The sequence below is a fragment of the Mesoplodon densirostris genome, chromosome 11 (genome assembly GCF_025265405.1).
Source record: "Mesoplodon densirostris isolate mMesDen1 chromosome 11, mMesDen1 primary haplotype, whole genome shotgun sequence".
NCBI lineage: Eukaryota > Metazoa > Chordata > Mammalia > Artiodactyla > Ziphiidae > Mesoplodon > Mesoplodon densirostris.
The window spans coordinates 6,244,483-6,262,273 of NC_082671.1; the positions used below are offsets into that span (position 1 = coordinate 6,244,483).

Sequence of the window (17,791 nt, forward strand, 5' to 3'; positions counted from 1 at the left end):
CTGCTGCCCCACCTCCAGGCAACCCACGCTGTTAGTGGCCTCTGAATGGAAAGGTGATTGGAAAGAGGCAGAATGGGAGCACGTGTCAATCCTGCTGGGTTGACAGGTGACATTCCTGCAGGCAGATTCCTGAAGCGATGACCCCGGGAGGAAGAACCCTGCTGTTCCGAGATGCCTTGGTTCTGACGATATATACCAAGATGTATAGATGTACATCAGCACACACACATGCTTCCTCCCTGCTTTTTCCTGTGTCCAAGGTCCCATCCCCCAAGTGTCTCTGGACCGTCTTTCCTCAGGTGAGGCCAGAGCATGGGATCCATTGTCATTCTAGGATGCCGGCTGCAACCCCTCACTTGCCTGGGTCACATGTCATGGGGTCCGGTGGCCAAGGGAACCGACTCAGCTCCCCCGAAGCACAAAAGGAGCCCGAATAGGGGGGCATGGGAGGAGGGGGGAATTGTTCACTTGTGCAAAATTCCAACAGAAAAGACGCTGCTTTCCACCTGTGAGCCTTCCTTCAGGGTCCTTATATCCTGGGGAGGAAGTGAGTGACGGTCATGACTGGGGACACCTTGCTGCCCCGCTTTACCCGTCCGTATTTGCTCAGCGCGATGTAGGTGCCTCGGTACAGGTCTGACTCATAGGCGTTGTAATTGTTGGGCAGGAGGGTCTCTCTGAATTTGCACTCCTCTTGGAAGCTGGGCTGTGAAAGACATGGACAAACGGCAGAGCATCAGTGATAAATGAGGCCCAGCAGGCACGTCTGCCGTGGGCCCCTCGCTTTCCCATGTCAGACAGCCTCCAGGAGCTCTGGGCCATCCTGGGTGAGCAGCAACATGAAAGCCGAGAACAGGGGAGCCTTCAGAGCTCTCATGGTCCCCCCTCACCTTCCCTCCTTCATGATGAGGAAGCCCAGGCCCGAGGATGTGGGTGGACAGCCTGTGTCACATAGGGGCTGGGGGTTCTCCCGACTGCCAATCCCGGACACTTTCTACCAAGAACAGGGATGACGGTTTATTCAGAGAAAGGACCAGGGAAGGATAAAAGAAGCTGTTTTTTCAAGTCCACTACTAGAGGGCCTAGTGCAGCAGGATAGAGAGCTGGGGTTTGCTTGGTGGCTCTAGTTGTGTGACCTTGGGGCAGGCGCCTCCCCTCCCAGCCTGATTCCCTTTTCTGCACCCACATGGTTGCGGAGCATTGGCGGGGGGCGGGGGGCGGTGAGTGGAGGGTGAGATGGGTGGCTTTCTAAGTCCTTCCCAGTGCATCTGTTTAATGTGGTAACGGTCTCTCCACTTGTGTTCCCTCACCCTGTCTTTCCCAGTTTAAGGTCCAAGTTTGCTGCCCCTTAAAGGGGCCCATTCTCGGTTTTGACTTTGAGCCCAGAAGAGGCGGGCACTGGCATCATTTTTTTTTTTTTTTTTTTTTTTTTTTTTTTTGCGGTATGCGGGCCTCTCACTGTTGTGGCCTCTCCCGTTGCGGAGCACAGGCTCCGGACGCGCAGGCTCAGCGGCCATGGCCCACAGGCCCAGCCGCCCCGCGGCATATGGGATCCTCCCAGACCGGGGCACGAACCCGTATCCCCTGCATCGGCAGGCGGACTCTCAACCACTTGCGCCACCAGGGAGGCCCTGGCATCATTTTTTAAAAGCACACACACTGGAGCAAACTATCCACACAATTTGAATCTTGCTTCTTCACTGAACAATATGCCCAGTGCCTCCTAGGCAGCCACAGGTCGCCAGGGAACAGCAGGGACAGAGATGGCGAGAAGCAGTAACTTTTATGGGGAGAAGAACCTGCTTCCCTCTGTGACCAGCAGTGCCAAGGAGTCGGGGGGCCGGTGATGAATCACCTCCTCCGGAGCGTGTCGCGTGAGGACCACCTGTTCAGAAAATGAGGGCCAGGCTTCCTGTCACACATCAACAAGTTCATCCCCAATAAATCACCCAAGTCTTCCTTTATTCCTAGAAAAGAGAGCCACTGCCTCCCAAGCCCACCCGGCTCACTGCCCCTGGCTGGAGGGGTTTCTGGGCTTCCGATGGGGGTCGCTCCCTGGGAGCCAGGCGGCCTGGGACCTAGTCATTAAAGAAATGTAGAACGAAACAGAGATAGAGCTGAGCATAACACCCGACGGCTTCCTGCCGACTGAGGCCATCGGCTATAAAAAACCCACTCAGTGGCTAAGCGGCTGTGCTAGGGGTATCGCCTGACCTTCTTAAAAGGAGTCATACTATGAGCACCTGGCCTTGTCAGCCGTAGGGTGGACGAGAGCCTCTTCCTGTTATGAACGGAGGATGATGAGCCAGCTCCTCAGGGCTCTGAGTGGACCAGTCCAGTAGCACAGAAAACAGTGCACCATCCCAGGGGACTCCTGGCTCCCTGAGACAAGGACTGTGTCCTGTGGAGCACATGATGCTGAATGAATGATGCTCTAATTGGAACGGCACAGCCACCCATGGATGCCCCTGCAGGGGTGGCTTCTCTTTGATGCAGCGAGGGCTGGCAAGGGACAGGCGGCGTTGTTTAGGAAACACGTCGGGTACCAGTCGCTGGTCCCTTCTGCCCCAGCTGAATGAACGCATCCCCCCTTTCCCTCTCACGCCCCTGGGTTACTGTGTACAGAGTACCTTCCTGTGATGTTCATTTGCTTGAGATGACCCTGCGAGCTTCCACCAGCCACATCAACTGGCTTCTGAAGACCACGCTAGGAAGTTCTGTTTTCACAGGTTTTCATCTCCCTTGTTATGGGTGCTCACTTGTAGAATGAAGAAAGGAATGTCCCAAAGTAGGAAAACAAAAACTCCTCAAAATAGGCAAAGAGCATGTGACGATTCACCTCTTACATAGCTGTGTGAACTTGGCAAATGATTTTACCTCCTAAGTCTCAGCTTCCTCATCTGTAAAATGGGAACAGTAAGAATAATTCCGTCCTAGCACTGGAGGGAGCATTCATTGAAATAATGCATGGAGAGTCCTTGGTATAATGCCTGGCACACAGTAAAATAAAAAATAATTTGTATTGCCATAATGATGCTTCTCCAATTGATTCATGAATTAGTTTAAATTAAAAGCACTAAAAATCTTTGTTTTACCCGGAATCATCATTCCTGTAAAACTTGCTGTGGGTCGCAGAACAATTTAGCTTCTAAGTCCTGCATTTACTGCCTGAGTGGCAGTAGGAGGTGAGCCTGGGGGAGGAGGGCACAGAGCTGACTGGGTTCCGGCCCCACACCCCTGGGGCCTCTCTGGACATGGGGGCTCGGGGTAGCCACAGGACCTAAGGCTGTCGATGGGCAAAACTCTGGAGCAACAGCACAAGGGAAAAATAAAGTTGGGATCAATGGTAAAAGTTGAGTAGAAATAATGTTACATGTATTAATAGTCTGGTGTGGATCAACTAACAAAATACAGTCCAGAAGTAAATCCAAGCACGAACATAAAATAAAGGTGGATCTGAAATGAATATAAAATACAAGTGGCATTTCCAATCACTGGCTAAAACGTGGTGTTGGAAGAACCGGATGCTATCTTTAATAATCATCATCATAATAGTAATAATAATAAAGTTTGATGTATGATTTTATTCCTAACACTAAAATAAATTCCAAAAGGAACAAAGATTTAAATGTTAAAAAGAGAACCTTAAGGGAAGTTCCCTGGTGGCCTAGTAGTTAGGATTCCAGGCTTTCATTGCCAAGGCCTGGGTTCAATCTCTGGTGGGGAAACTGAGAAACCAAAAGACGCGTGGGCACAGCAATAAGTAAGTAAGTAAGTAAATAAATAAATAAATAAGAGAGAGAAAGAGAAAAGAACCTTAAAATAAGTCAGAAAGATCTTTCTAAGTAGAACACAAAAAACTAGAAGGCATTTAAAAAACCAAGATGAATAAATTAGACTTCTGCTTGGAAAAAAATAATCACCTTAAACAAAATAAAAATATAAATAGCAAACCGGATAAAAAATATTTACAATGCATTATATTTTGTAATATATTTCGCAATAGATTGAATTTTGCTACTATATCCAGAACCCTGAACTCACTGAAAAATGGACGTTTATGAACAGACATTTCACAGAAAAGGAAATACAAAAAGCATTTAAACACAAGAACATGTGCCTAACAGAGAAACATAAACCATAACTGTGTGATCACATTTTTAATTGTCAGGTTGCAAAAAGAACACTGTTTGACAATAGCCTTTCATTGATGAGGGCATGGGGACTAGGAATTCTCATTTGTTGTCTGTTGGTGTGTATATTGTTATAACCTCTCTAAAGAGAAATTTTACAATATTTATTAGAATAAAATAATAACTACAGCTTTGGATAGTAATTCCACTTCTAGGAATTTATCTTACTGGTTCACTCCCACTCATGTACAAAAGTCATGTACCGCAGCATCATTTGTAATAGTGAGAGACCAAAAACAACCTAAGTGTCCATCAGGAGGGCAGTGGTTAGCTCAGTGATGGGAGAGCCACCCAATGGAACACTCTCAGCCATAAAAAATAGAACCTCCTTCTGCACTGATTTGAAATGGTCTCCAAGGCATATTGTTCAGTGAAGAAGCAAGATTCAAATTGTGAGGATAGTTTGCTCCAGTTTGCGTGCTTTTAAAAAATGATGCCAGTGTGAGAACATGCACGGGGACATTGGGACTTCCTGGGATGGTAGGTACACAGGGCCTGGTAACAGTGGCTGCTCTGGGGAGGGTCTGGGTGGCTTCAAGACAACAGTGAGAGTGAGACCTCATTTCCGTGGTATATTCTTCTGCACATTTCCCCCCTTAAACCACGTCCATGTATTACCTCGTCATGTTAATAGATTATTGAAAATGGGAAGGGAATTCAGGATAGAAGATGGGCCAGAAAATGGAGTGAGAGAACCTTTGCATCAGAGACTGGTCCATTCTCTCCCCCGGGTCCTGTCCCTCCCCCCGTCCACCCCCTGCTCTCCCCTCTGTTCTAACTGTTTATGACCCTGGAAAGCACCCTGCCCACCAGTTTCCAGGAGACTTCATTTCTGATCTGGATGGTGGTCAAGGGAGAGGTTTCACGTGTGGTTTGTAAACTCTAGAGAGGAGTGCAGATCTTGGGGTGGAGGACCTGGGGGGAGCGGTGGGGGGGAGGGGGAGGAATTGAGCGATTGGGGCCAGAAACTCAGGGCATTTGCCCCGATCCTCTGATCTAGAATGTGTCCAGTTGAAGAATCCAGCCTTTGCTAAGGTCTGGGTCTCCTAAAACACATTTGTTTAAATGTGCAAGACAGTGGTTGCATATGCACTGTGCTTCGTTCTCTGATCATCAGATTTTGATTATTCAACCCCCAACCCCAAATTTTCAAAAAGTTGCTGACCTCTGTTTCTTTCCCCTAGCCTACCTCACGTCCCTAGCCTTCCCCCGAATTCTGTGTCCATCTAAAGTGAGAAAGGAGAAATGGGTGAAGTTTGCTTTGGAAGCCTCTCTACCTCGTCCTTGCCCGCTCCTCCCTGCACCCCTCTCCACCCCATCCTTGGTATTCAGGTGGCCATGCGGCTGGGGGCGAGGCCAAGACCATGGCCCTGAACTGCTCCCTGCAGCCCGATGCTCCACTGCCCACACGGATGCTCAAGCTGGCATCAGGACCAGCCCCTCGATTCACCTCTCCATTCGTGCCCCTGCGCTGAGTCTCATGACTCAGGAATGTTGGCTCCTGAGCTCTGCTGAGAAAAGCCAAGTGAACGACACATTAATAAAAGCAGCTACCGTATATTATTACTTGAACAAATGAAAATAATTCCCCCAGATCACATTGCCTGGGCCTGCCGTGTCCCAAGCCCCAGCGTGACAATGTCTTAAATTCCACATAGGTCTAATCAGGCTTATGGGGACCCAAACTCTAAAGCATTTAGCTCTCGCAGTGGAGAAGGGCGTTTTGCAGGGGGGTACACACAGGGGTGTCCCTCGGCCTGAGTTACCTCTGGCGGAAATGCCCCTTAGAGTCTGCGGTGGACCAGACATCCATCCCATCTCGTCTTTGGTCAGTAGGTCACCCGGACTAATGAAAGTGTCTTTTTATCTTTAAAGTTCTTCCTTCTAGGCCTGCCCTGGGCCACTTGCCCCCGTTACTCCTGGCTGTGTGTGTGCATGGGAGCTGGGGAGGGGTGTGGATGGATAAGGAGGCGGGTGGTGAGAAAAAACCAGAAAACTCCTTGTCCTAAGACCCTTTCCTCCTGCAGTCCCTGACTGCTACATTTTGGTCCTTAGCTGAAATGGAGAAATAACATCTCCCGGCTCTGAAGACATCTGTCTGTTCTAATCCCCGTTCCTAACACACAATTGCACCAGCAATTTAGAAGTGTTTGAAGATGTCTCCACCAGGCCTATCATGCTTCTCATTCCTGTATCGCTCTGTATCTAAGCAGGCAGGCTGCAGACAAAGCTGTTTGTGAGACCGTCTGCAGGGTCCCCCGGGCCCCTCGCTGTAGCACCAGCCCCTCCCTGCTCAGGGGTCCCATCTCCCAGCCCTTCCACATAGTCTAACACCAGGGACCCTTTGCCTCATCCCCTCAGGAATCCGTTCTCCTCTAGGGGAGGGGTGCAGCTAACTGAGCGAGGGAAAGACTTGGTCCTCCCCTCCCCAATTGTAACGTCCTACGTAACAGTCAACGGCCTCTGTGGATGAAACAAATGCTGTGCTTTGCCAGTTGTCATAGTACTATTGATGAAAAGGATGAAGACACAGTTATAATCGTAAAACCAAGATCACTCAGAAGCATAACTGATTCTAAAGCACAGGGATTCTCATAGAACCACTGTCAGGTGGAGATCTTTGATTTTTTTTTTTAATTTTAAAAAGATCAAGGAGACTGGAACTCACTGATTCCTGCCTCGGTCCACATCAGAGAGAGCAGAGAGAGGTCTGGTCCCAGAGCGGGTCAGAGACTTTGCCCGAAGTAAGACAGTAGCTGGAGGCTGGGCGGGCAGGAGCTGGAAACCGGGTTCTTGTCTGCACACCAGGTACGCTTCTGCTGCCGGCCTAGGGGCATCACCTGCTAAACCTGGAAGCAGGTTTGCACACAGACCTGATTCACCTGAGACCCCGGAGACCCACGGTCACATCTGCAAGGTGAGGATAAAGGTCGGATGCACCTCCCAGGGGTGCTGGGGGATAGTGTGCTCAGAAAGCATCCCCAGGGCGTCTGACAAACAGTAGGTGCTCAATACAGTGGAGCTACTTATACTGTCGAAACACTGCCACAGGCTCTGCACCCCTCTTTCCAAGGAAGGAGACCTGCGGGAGGCCACCTAGGTGGGTTTTCTGGCTCTCATTTTCCTACCTTGTCCCTGCTCCCCCTTCCATCCCCCCAAGCATGGGTCCCCTCCCCCCAGGAGAGACCTCACTGAGGAGCCATAACAGCTGAGCCACAGGGAGGGGAGGCAGCTCTTGGGGCTTAAAGGGAAATAGTGTGAATGAAATCATCACCCAGTGGGAGTCTTCCCAGCTCTTTGGATCAGGGGGCGATTGTTTTTTTAGACTGTGATAATGGCCTCTGGGGGGCGTAGCAGGGAGTGGATAGGTGGTCCAGGAGCACCTGGTGCCCGGGCTCGGGGCTCCAGGGAGGGCAATCTCCCCCTCCAAGAAGGTGCCTTTGGGCCAGATGCTCCTGGGGGGGGGGTGTGGGTGGGTGGGGGGGAGATTGGGGTGTAGACCGTGGGCGGGGCTTCTCCTACGGAAGCCCCCATTTTCCGGGACTCCTCTCCTTTAGTGAGCCCTGCGGACCCCCTTTGAAGTCATCTGCCCAGGAGTGAGGGGTCAGGGGCGTCACCGACATCAGGGGTCAGCCCACACTTCAGGGTTGCCCCCTTCCTCGCGCTCCTTGAATGTTCTATCCACCCGCAGCACTCTCGCTGTGAGGTCCCCTGTTCCCAGCCTCCCCGGCTTGTCCTACGGGGACCCCAGGTTTCGAGTGGGAAGTGGATGCATTGGCCTTCTCTTTGCACCCTTTCCCCAGCTCACAGTTCAATTTCTTTCCGGATAAGGAGAAAAAAATACTCAATAGCTTGTTAATGAAGGTGGCAGAGATAAGGGTTGGTGTAATTTGTGCTTCCTTCCAAAAGATTCACCTTGTGTAGAATCCCAGAGCCAACAGCCTCCGTTCCTGGCTCTGCAACGAGTGGGATTCCAGGCTGTACGCGGGCTGCAGGGAAGGGGCTCTTTGGGGCCACCCACCACACAGAATGGGTACTTGCTCCACCAGGGCCTCCTCGGTTCCAGCTGCTTCGTCCTCTGCATCACATACGCAGAGAGCGGTGGAAAGGGCGTCTGAGCATCCCAATCGCATGGCTGTGTCATCTCCCAGCAGCCCTCAGCGCTAGTATAACCCCGGGGCAGGGAGGATTCCTTGCCCTCGGAAGGCCAGGTAGCCTGGTGGTCCCTAGCCTGCCTGCACCTCAGAAATACCTGGGAAACTTAAACAATAAAAACAAACCGATTTGCAGGCCCCCATTCCAGCCCTACTGACTAAGCATCTCTGAGGAAGGCCCCCAGAAATCTGGACATGTAACAAGATACCAAGGTGATGTGGATGCAAATGGTCCTCCCACAAGACCCACCTCTAGGAAAGAGGGGTGCAGAGCCTATGGCAGTGTTTAGACAATATAAATGACTCCCCTGTATTGAGCACCTACTGTTTGTCAGGTGCCCTGGGGATGTTTTCTGAGCACTATCTTCCAGCACCCCCAGAGGTGCATCTGACCTTTATCCTCACTTTGCAGATGGGACCCTGGCTCTCCCAGGTCTCAGGTGAATCGGGGCTGTGTGCAAACCTGCCTCCGGGCTCGGCAGGTGATGCTTGTAGGTCAGCAGGAGGAGAGCCTTTGGTGGTACAGACTAGGACCCTAGTTCCAGCTCCAGCCTGCCTACCCTCCAGCGCTTGTCTTCAGAGGCCCACTGATTCTAATGCACGTCTTGTCTCCACGTAAACGAACCCAAATGGAGAGGTGCTAGCCCTGCAGATCACAGGCCGAGGCCAGCTGAGCACCCCGTTTGGGTATTTCACAGCCCTGGTCTGTTGGGACAGCCTCCCCAGACCCCAGCACCGATCCCAGACCCCCCTGTTCACATTCGGACCCTGTCTGTCCCCGTGCAAAGGTAGAACAGCACCCCACACCCTCCCCGTAGATAGCCACTCTGCTCTTCCTTGACCATGGCTCAGAGGTCTTCCTTTCTAACCTTCTTATTTCTGTCGAAAGAACACCCAGTTTCTTTGCCTTCACAGGGGTGCTTTCCCAGCCCATATTTTGGAATTTGCCAAATCATGGGCTGAGAGACCCAGGAATGAGGGGGTCAGAGAGATCAGAGATTTTGGTAAATATGGAAGTTGGTGAGGTTAGCCAAAGTGCTAGCCTTGACTCCCCCCTCCAGGGATGATCTGTGATGGGGAGAAGGCAGGGGGTGGGATCTGGGGCCAGCCAAGAGAGTCTTATATCCCCTAGGGGAGGATGCTTCTCCAGCTCTTGGGATCAGAGACCAGAGGACTTAAAGCCTTAAAGTAAAATGTCCACGCACTGATGAAGGCGAGGAAAAGAGCTTCGTTTCTTCTCCTCTTGCTGTGCTCCAGGCTGGGGGCCTTGGAGGGTGAGCCATGGGAACAGCGTGCCCAGGCTGAAAGACAGGCCTGTTTCTCTGGGCCTCTCCTGCTCAGGACTTGACCGTAAGCCTGGACAACAGCTTTATGCCAGAACGTAGGTTTCCCTCGGACCCAGAAGCCCTCTGAGCTACGGTTTCTGTCTCGTTACAAGGCTCTGGTGGGTGAGATCAGGGAAAACATGGTCCAGCGCACAGGCTGACTCACCGTGCATCTAAGAAGCTATAAGCCCTTCACTCGCACCAGCGCTTTCCACAACCTCCCGACCCATTCTAGATAAATATTCACGCCCCTCTTCAAGATTTTGCATTATTTTCTTCAATTGCGTAATCTTCAGGCCTCGTGCAGCCTGAAGCTTCCCCTGGCCTGATGAACTCACCGTGGTGTATAATCTTCCTTTACTGTTCATGGCAACGAAGAGGGCACTTTTCACCCCAAAGAGACTCACCACGCCTCGCTCCACTGTGGAAATCTCCAGCAGGCCTGACAAAGAAATGGGAGCTGCATTACCCCAGGCTTGTGCAAATCAGAGCAGGACGTCAACCTAAAGGTGACCCTCCAAGGGCATCTAGGCCCGTCCCCCTCCTTCTAGAAAATCAGACCCTCCATCACCTCCATCCTTGATCTCACTTTAGGAATCGGCTGCCAGGCTCGGCCAGTCCTGCTAAAAATCCAGTTCTGCAGGGAAAGTTCTGGCGTCAGAGTTAGAGTTCACAGTGGCCACTTAGGCATCTACCTAAAGTTAGCTTTGAATCTGGGCTTAATCACACCACATCCTTGACGTGGGTAAAGGAAGTGAATTCTGATTAGCTTTGTTAACAATGTATACTCCTCGTGTTTCAACAAATAGCCCATCTAATCTTTTTTTTTTTTTTTTTTTTTTTTTTTGCGGTACGTGGGCCTCTCACTGTTGTGGCCTCTCCCGTTGCGGAGCACAGGCTCTGGACGCACAGGCTCAGTGGCCATGGCTCACGGGCCCAGCCACTCCGCGGCATGTGAGATCTTCCCGAACCGGGGCACGAACCCGTGTCCCCTGCATCGGCAGGCGGACTCTCAACCACTGCGCCACCAGGGAAGCCCTAGCCCATCTAATCTTGCAAACAAAAAAAATCTTGCAAACACTGGATCCTGTAGCCCTATCCCCTCCTGGGGAAAGCCCATCTAGGCAGCAACCCATCAACTTGTAGGACAGAGGGGGCAAGTTGAAATAAAAAGAAGGATGTGCTTCAGCTGGAAATTTTGCAGACGACTTGCCTTTCCTCTCCAAGAGAAAAGCTAAATAAAAAGCAGCATGTGTCTAATTTGGTCCAAGCATCCTCACCGGTTCTCCCCACCCTTGTTTCATGGCTCCCCCAGGCTGGGGGTTCCCTGTGGTCCTACAAGGTCATGGCTGGGCCCATAATGCTGAAGGAATTAGTGCCTCAGGGGCTCTGTGGGGTGATGGCAGAAGACACCAGGATGCTTGGACCTCAGCGCATTTAAGCCTGCACCGAGGCAGGGTCAAAGTGAGTCAGGGGCTGTGGCTAAGCTTATGGGCGTCCATAAGAATAACCTTTCCCCCTTCAAAACAGGACTCCAGGCACCAGAGCGAGGCCCCTCCATCCTTTATCCCTGCTGGAGCCCCAGCCTCCAGCTTCCCAACTGGCTGCAACTGGCACTCACTGTAGGGGTTCTCCTCGTGGGTGCCGCTGATCCGGCCGTCGGGGGGCACCTGGAGGTGGAAGCCGATGCCCACGTTGCAGTAGAGCCTCCGCTGCCGCTTGATCCCCACCAAATAGCCGCTTTCCCAGTTCACGCCAGCAACCTCTCCAGCCAGCCCAGCCCGAGACCTGGACAGCAGGGTGCCCCAGCCCCTCGAAGCCAGCAGCGTGCTGTTGGCGCGGGAGCCCGCGGGAGAGGGCACCACCATGCCCACGAGGACGCCGAGGAAGATGAGAGCCCGTAGCGTGCCCTGCAGACGTCCTGCTCTCCGGGACATAGTGATGAGCTGCCTCTGTCCCAGGGCCATCCACCTTGCCTCTCAGGCACGTGGTCAGAATTAATGGCCCTAAAAATACCGCCCTTCTTGTTTTCCTCCCCTCCGCATGGCGGCAGGGGCTTATTTTTGGAAGGCAGTTGAAGGCTGCTGACATGAAACAAAAGCCTGCCTTGGGCACTCGGGTCTGGAGCGGAGGGACCCAGGCTGAGCCGCGGCCGGTACGGACCATGGCTTGGGGACGCGGTCTAGCTGGCCCACTCACTCCGACCCGAGTTGATTCTGCTTGATTTGACCTATCTTTATAGTTCAGCAGCCTGGCCCGCCCCGCGCCCTTCATCACCCTGACGTCAGCTGGCCTGGCTCACTTATCCAGGGCTGTAACACTAACCTGCTCCTGGGCCTGGCGGCCTCCCCAGACCCCCGGCACCCAGGGATGCTGGGAGCCACTGTCATTCCAACTATGAAGCAGGAATGAAGTGAGCAGGGAGCATCTCTGAGGGGAGGGAGGAGTTGGCCAGGGGCCCCGGGGAAGAGGGAGGCCAGAGGCCACCCAAGACCCAAATTGGGCAGAAATTCTTGGCCTGGCAGCGCTGGCTTCCTTAGTTAGAGGGCAAAGGGTAAAGACAGGGGTGGGGCAGTCTTGGTGGCAGGCAATGACCGGGGCACACGAGTTACCCTATTCATGGAAAGAGCTCATGGCTGAGGGCCATAGAGGCTCGGGCGGGGGGGGGGGTGCTGAAAGGCTGAACCCCTTTAGCAAGAGAGAACAGAGATGGGGGTGCGGTATCCAAGGGTCCTGAGGATCGTGGAGGGAGGCAAGGCTAGGGTCGGCCTTCTGCTCTCCGTCCCGGTCATGGAATTCACCCAGCCAACAGGGTGGAAGTTGCGTCTGGCCCCTGCCATGGCCACTGGCCATTTTCCTATCGGGGCTCACCCTTGGCATCTGACTGATGTCATTCATTCCCATTTTACAGATGACGAAGTTGAGGTGGGGAGAGCTTAAGTGACTGAGCTTAGGTGCTGAGTAACCATAGCTAGTAAGTGGCAAAGCCAGAACATATAAAGTCGGCCTGGGTCCAAAGCCTGTGATTTTAACCTCTGCTTGATGGTCTGATGTAGAAGTTAGATTTGCACGGAGTCTACTGAGCTCATTACGTGCCAAGGGTACTCACGGAATTATTTCAATAGCACAGGATGCTTCCCCAACGCACCCATGCTGCAGTCTGTGGGCAGCCTGGGGAAGCTCTTAGGATGAGGCACACTGCTCAGGGCCTGCCCTGAGACCCCACTCCCTCCCCTCTGATTCCAAGCTCCTGCCCTGGCCTGGGTCCCGGCCTCCAGTCTGTGGAGTCTACCTGCCTTCTGCTCCTCTGCCTGGTCCATTGGATTGATGTCTTGGTTAGGATTTCCACCAAGCCTTGCATGTCAGTTTTGCCCAGATCCCTTGAAGCCCAGGGGACTTTTGTCATTACCTTCAGCTGCTAAAATGTGGGGAGTTGGGGAGGGAATATACAAACCTCTGCTTAGCATAGCCCTCACCATTGGGCCCCTAGCTTCCCTACCACCTTTCCCCTCCCTGTCACCTTCATTACCTCACACCCAGCTTTATCATCACCAGCACCATCTTTCCCACAACAAGGAAAGACTGGCACCCTGTGGGCATAGGTAGGCCTTCGTTAGAAAACTAGTAAAAAAAAAACCCCATAATTAAAAAGAAAGCATCTCTCTGCAAAGTAGGAGGGTCTTGAATAATCCAAAGGCAAAACTGTCAAAAAAAGAACCACCATGTTGAATTTCCAGCTAGATTTCATACATTTACATTTTCTTGCATGAAAGAGCAGCAGAGACACTCTCTTACCCATGTTCACTTTGGGATCTTGTGTTCATGATGCTGGTGTTCTGACTTAAGGAAGAGGCAGCCTGGCAGCCTGTTGGATGGTAAGAAGTTAGTCTGAAAGGAACACTTGCCTTGGATGATTGGAGAGGCGCTCATCAGCAGGGGGTCAGAACCTCTGCGGATTTCTTCTCGGAACCCATCCACTGTGGGACCGCTTTGGAGGAGAGATTAAACCATGACAAGGTCTGTGCCAAATATCAACAAAAATAGTGACTCTCTTTAGATTCATTTAGATTCACCTCATCCCAGATTCTTCGTGCAGAGATCGTGGTTGGCATCTTATAAAACAAAGGGCTTCAGAATGGGGATGCCTGGATTTGAATCCCAACTCCACCACTTGTTAGCTGTGTGACCTTGGAAAAATTTTGAACCTCTCTGAGCCTCATTTGTTCATCTGCAAAATGAGACCATTACTACATAGGGTTATTATATATTAGCAACAATACATGCAAAGGGCCAATGCAGAGCACAATACAGTCTTTTCTCAGAAACACATTGAAAATCACTCACCCCGTTAAAGGAGAACAAACCCAAAGTGAGAAGAACCATCTCTCATCTCAAGGATGGGAGAGACACGTGGCCTTCTAGTTCCTAAATGCTGGCCACCCAAGCATATATTGTGATGGCTGCTAACATATGCAGAAGCAGGCAGCTCGGATTCCTAAAATATTCTGAAATCCAGTAATAGCCTTGGTATTGTCCCCTGTTAAATATAAAACTTAAGTAATTCATTCTATTAAAAAGCCTGGGTCTTATTTTTATCAGGTGATGTGATGAGGCCCTGTTCTAAATGCGCCTCCTGGGTCTGTCTCCATAGCAACTCCACTGTGCTCATATATCCATAGATTTTTCCTGAAGACTAATTAAGTTGACAACTGCTAGGGCTTCTTGGTTTACCAGATTTGCACCTGACCCTTCTCCCGGGGCTTAGGGACCCCTATGGATGTGAAGTGATAGAGAAAAGAGTAACAGGTGGAGGAGGCCTCTCTGTGGACCCCTCTTTCAAATAGCTGTCCAGCAGCCTTTGGGGCTGTCAATCACTCTCTCTGGATGAGCTGAGAGTTGGTGGAGGTGAGCGGGGAAAAATGCTAATGTCCGTCTCCTTCCACAACAGGTCCTTGTCCCCAAGTGGGGTACCACGCGGTAGACATTGGTCAAGTTTGACCTGCCCAGCCGAACGGCTTCTGTCACAACCAGGCAGGATGCCTTCTACGCCTCCTGGTTATTACATAAAGAACTTCCAACACCTCAGGAGTGACCATAGGGAAAGCACAGAAACTTGTGTAAATTGTGAAAAGTGCTGCTTATTTGTACTTTTTACATTTAATTTAGAAAAAGTAACATTTACTTTTTTCCTTTCTCTATTTTTTATTTTATTATTATTATTATTTTTTGGCCGCACCACACGGCGTGCGGGATCTTAGTTCCCCAACCAGGGATTGAACCCGTGCCCCCTGAGGTGGAAGCGTGGAGTCTTAACCATTGGCCCGCCAGGGAAGTCTCAACATTTGCCTTTTTGGAATTACAGAAAGTAATTTGGAAATCACAGAAATTGATCAGGTGGAAAACAAAATAGCTGTGTTTAGCATCTTCCTGTCTTTTACCTTTGGTCCTTCAGAGCTACCTGGGCAGTGGGGCTGCCGCCTTACTTGCTCTCTCCCTCTCTCTTGCTCAGACACCCATGCACCCACCCCTGGTGTTCAGAGGTAGCGTTTGATCAGGGGTCTTGATGGGTCTGAGATGGCCACGGGCAGAGGGGAGAGACTAGGAAGAACCCTGTCCAAAGCTGACATTTAGGGCCCGTGACACTTGCTACAAGTGGCAAGATTCAAGAGAAAACGTTTCCAGAACAAAGGTCCCCAGGTTGGACTTCTGTGGGAGGGGTCAGGTCTTACCTTGCTAGCTGGTCCCTACTTTGCACTTTCCTAATGGAGCTCAGCTCTCCCCAGGTCTCACCCACGTAAGTGGGACCCCATTAGAAGTCTAATCCAAATTTCCCTAGTTCTGACCTCTACCAGCTTAGGGGGAGCTTCACCCCACTATAAGTGGCCCCAAATTATTTCTAGAAGTCCAGAGCACGCCTCATGCATGTGGGTGAGCACGTGACTGCTCCTGTCTGGGACCACCACAGGGCATCTGCCAGGAACCCCATCCACCAGCCTTCCACCTCCTGCTGGGCCGCTGATGGGTATTTCTTTTCCTTCCAAAGCTGAGGACCCCAAGCCCTCAAGGAGCCAGTGCTGCTTTATGTTCTGTTTCAAAACCAGGACCAGTATCTTTGTCCCTTCTTAGAGTGATGCTTGTTAGAGGAATGTCTGCCCAGAACTACTTGTGCCCTGGGGATTTCCTCTTTTGGATTTTATATTCAGACTCCTTGCCTGCAGAGGACCAATCTTCGTTATGGGTCAAGCCAATAGGTTGGGTTCCCTTTTCCTCCAGGATGGGTTCTTTCTCAGGGGACCCCTCAAAGCTCAGGCAAATAGACTTCTGCTGGGGTCAGCCCACCAGTGGTCTAGAAGCAGAAGTTCAGACTAGAGACCTTGCTCCTCTCCCAGCCGTCCTCTGCTGGGGAGGGGTGAGGCTGGACGCTCAGCTTTGTGGCCTGGTTGTCCAAGGATTTGCAGAGTCTGCTGGCCAGGGCCGTGTCATCCTCTCCACCCCAGAAATCACCACCGTGGGTTCAAGTGCTTCCTGATCGACGCCCTTCAGTCTGAAACCCATCCTGCTGTGTCTCCCAGTCTCCCCCTCTCTCTCTTTCTTCTCTCTGGGTCTCACCCGCTCTCTCTACCCCCACCCTCTCCCCTCTCCCCCTGACTGTCCTCCAGCCTCATATACAAGCCTAGAGCGTGAGCCAACTGCCCAGGAGGCGGCAGCTCAGGGTTGGTTGACCACGAGGCCAAACACCTCAGCTGACTTTGCAAAGGGCAGACGGGTCAGATAACTTTCTGGAACCTGGGAACAGAAGGGATTTGGGCTTGCCTCAGAGCTTTGAGGTTTCTCAGATTTGCTTTTCATGATCATCATCGAGTAATACCTGCTGCGGGCTGAGGCAGGGGTGCACCCTGCCAGCCACCGTACAGAGTTACGTAAAAGACTCAGCCCTCGGTGGCAGGCTCCCCAGTGTGGCAGGACAGGCCCTCCACGTCCTGACCTCCGCTGGCCTCTCTTGCTCCATCCCCTGCCTCTTCCCCTTTGGGAATTTTTGCTGGAGTGGCCAGTGGCTCTTGGGCACACGTTGTGCTGCTTCTGCTTCCGTGTCTTTGCTCAAGCTGTCCTCTCTTTGCCTGGCAAATGGCTTCCCATCTTTAAAGACTCAGCTGAAATGTCACCTCCGGAAGCAATCCCTGACAACTTTCCACCTGTCCCTAAGCTGGACTTGGTACCTCTGTCTTCCCTCCCCCGCATCCTCCCTTCATGAATGTTTTTTTATTTTTTTTATTTTTATTTTTTTATTAAAAAAATTTTTTTTATTAGTTTCTGCTTTATAACAAAGTGAATCAGTCATACATATACATCCATTCCCACATCCCTTCCCTCATGCATCTCCCTCCCTCCCACCCTCCCCATCCCACCCCTCCAGGCAGTCACAAAGCACCGAGCTGATCTCCCCGTGCTCTGTGGCTGCTTCCCACTATCTATCTACCTCACGTTTGGTAGTGTATACATGTCCATGCCTCTCTTTCGCTTTGTCACAGCTTACACTTCCCCCTCCCCATATCCTCAAGTCCATTCTCAAGTAGGTCTGTGTCTTTATTCCCGTTTTACCCCTAGGTTCTTCATGACATTTTTTTTTAAATTCCATATATATGTGTTAGCATACGGTATTTGTCTTTCTCTTTCTGACTTACTTCACTCTGTATGACAGACTCTAGGTCTATCCACCTCATTATAAATAGCTCAGTTTCGTTTCTTTTTATGGCTGAGTAATATTCCATTGTATATATGTGCCACATCTTCTTTATCCATTCATCCGATGATGGACATTTAGGTTGTTTCCAGCTCTGGGCTATTGTGAATAGAGCTGCAATGAACATTTTGGTACATGTCTCTTTTTGAATTATGCTTTTCTCAGGGTATATGCCTAGTAGTGGGATTGCTTGGTCATATGGTAGTTCTATTTTTAGCTTTTTAAGGAACCTCCATACTGTTCTCCATAGTGGCTATACCAATTCACATTCCCACCAGCAGTGCAAGAGTGTTCCCTTTTCTCCACACCCTCTCCAGCATTTATTGTTTCTAGATTTCTTGATGATGGCCATTCTGACTGGTGTGAGATGATATCTCA

The 17,791-nt window shown here is 51.1% G+C and overlaps 1 protein-coding gene across 1 annotated transcript; it reads right to left on the reverse strand.

Annotated features, from left to right (window-relative positions):
• Window positions 1-529: 529 nt before the first annotated feature.
• On the reverse strand, window positions 530-11,639 carry FGF6 (fibroblast growth factor 6). Its single transcript, XM_060113772.1, has 3 exons — window positions 11,294-11,639; window positions 10,011-10,114; window positions 530-706 (listed from the first exon to the last, which is right to left on the reverse strand). The coding sequence occupies exons 1-3, from the start codon at window positions 11,637-11,639 to the stop codon at window positions 530-532; spliced, it is 627 nt and encodes a 208-aa protein (XP_059969755.1).
• Between the last annotated feature and the right edge of the window lie 6,152 nt (window positions 11,640-17,791).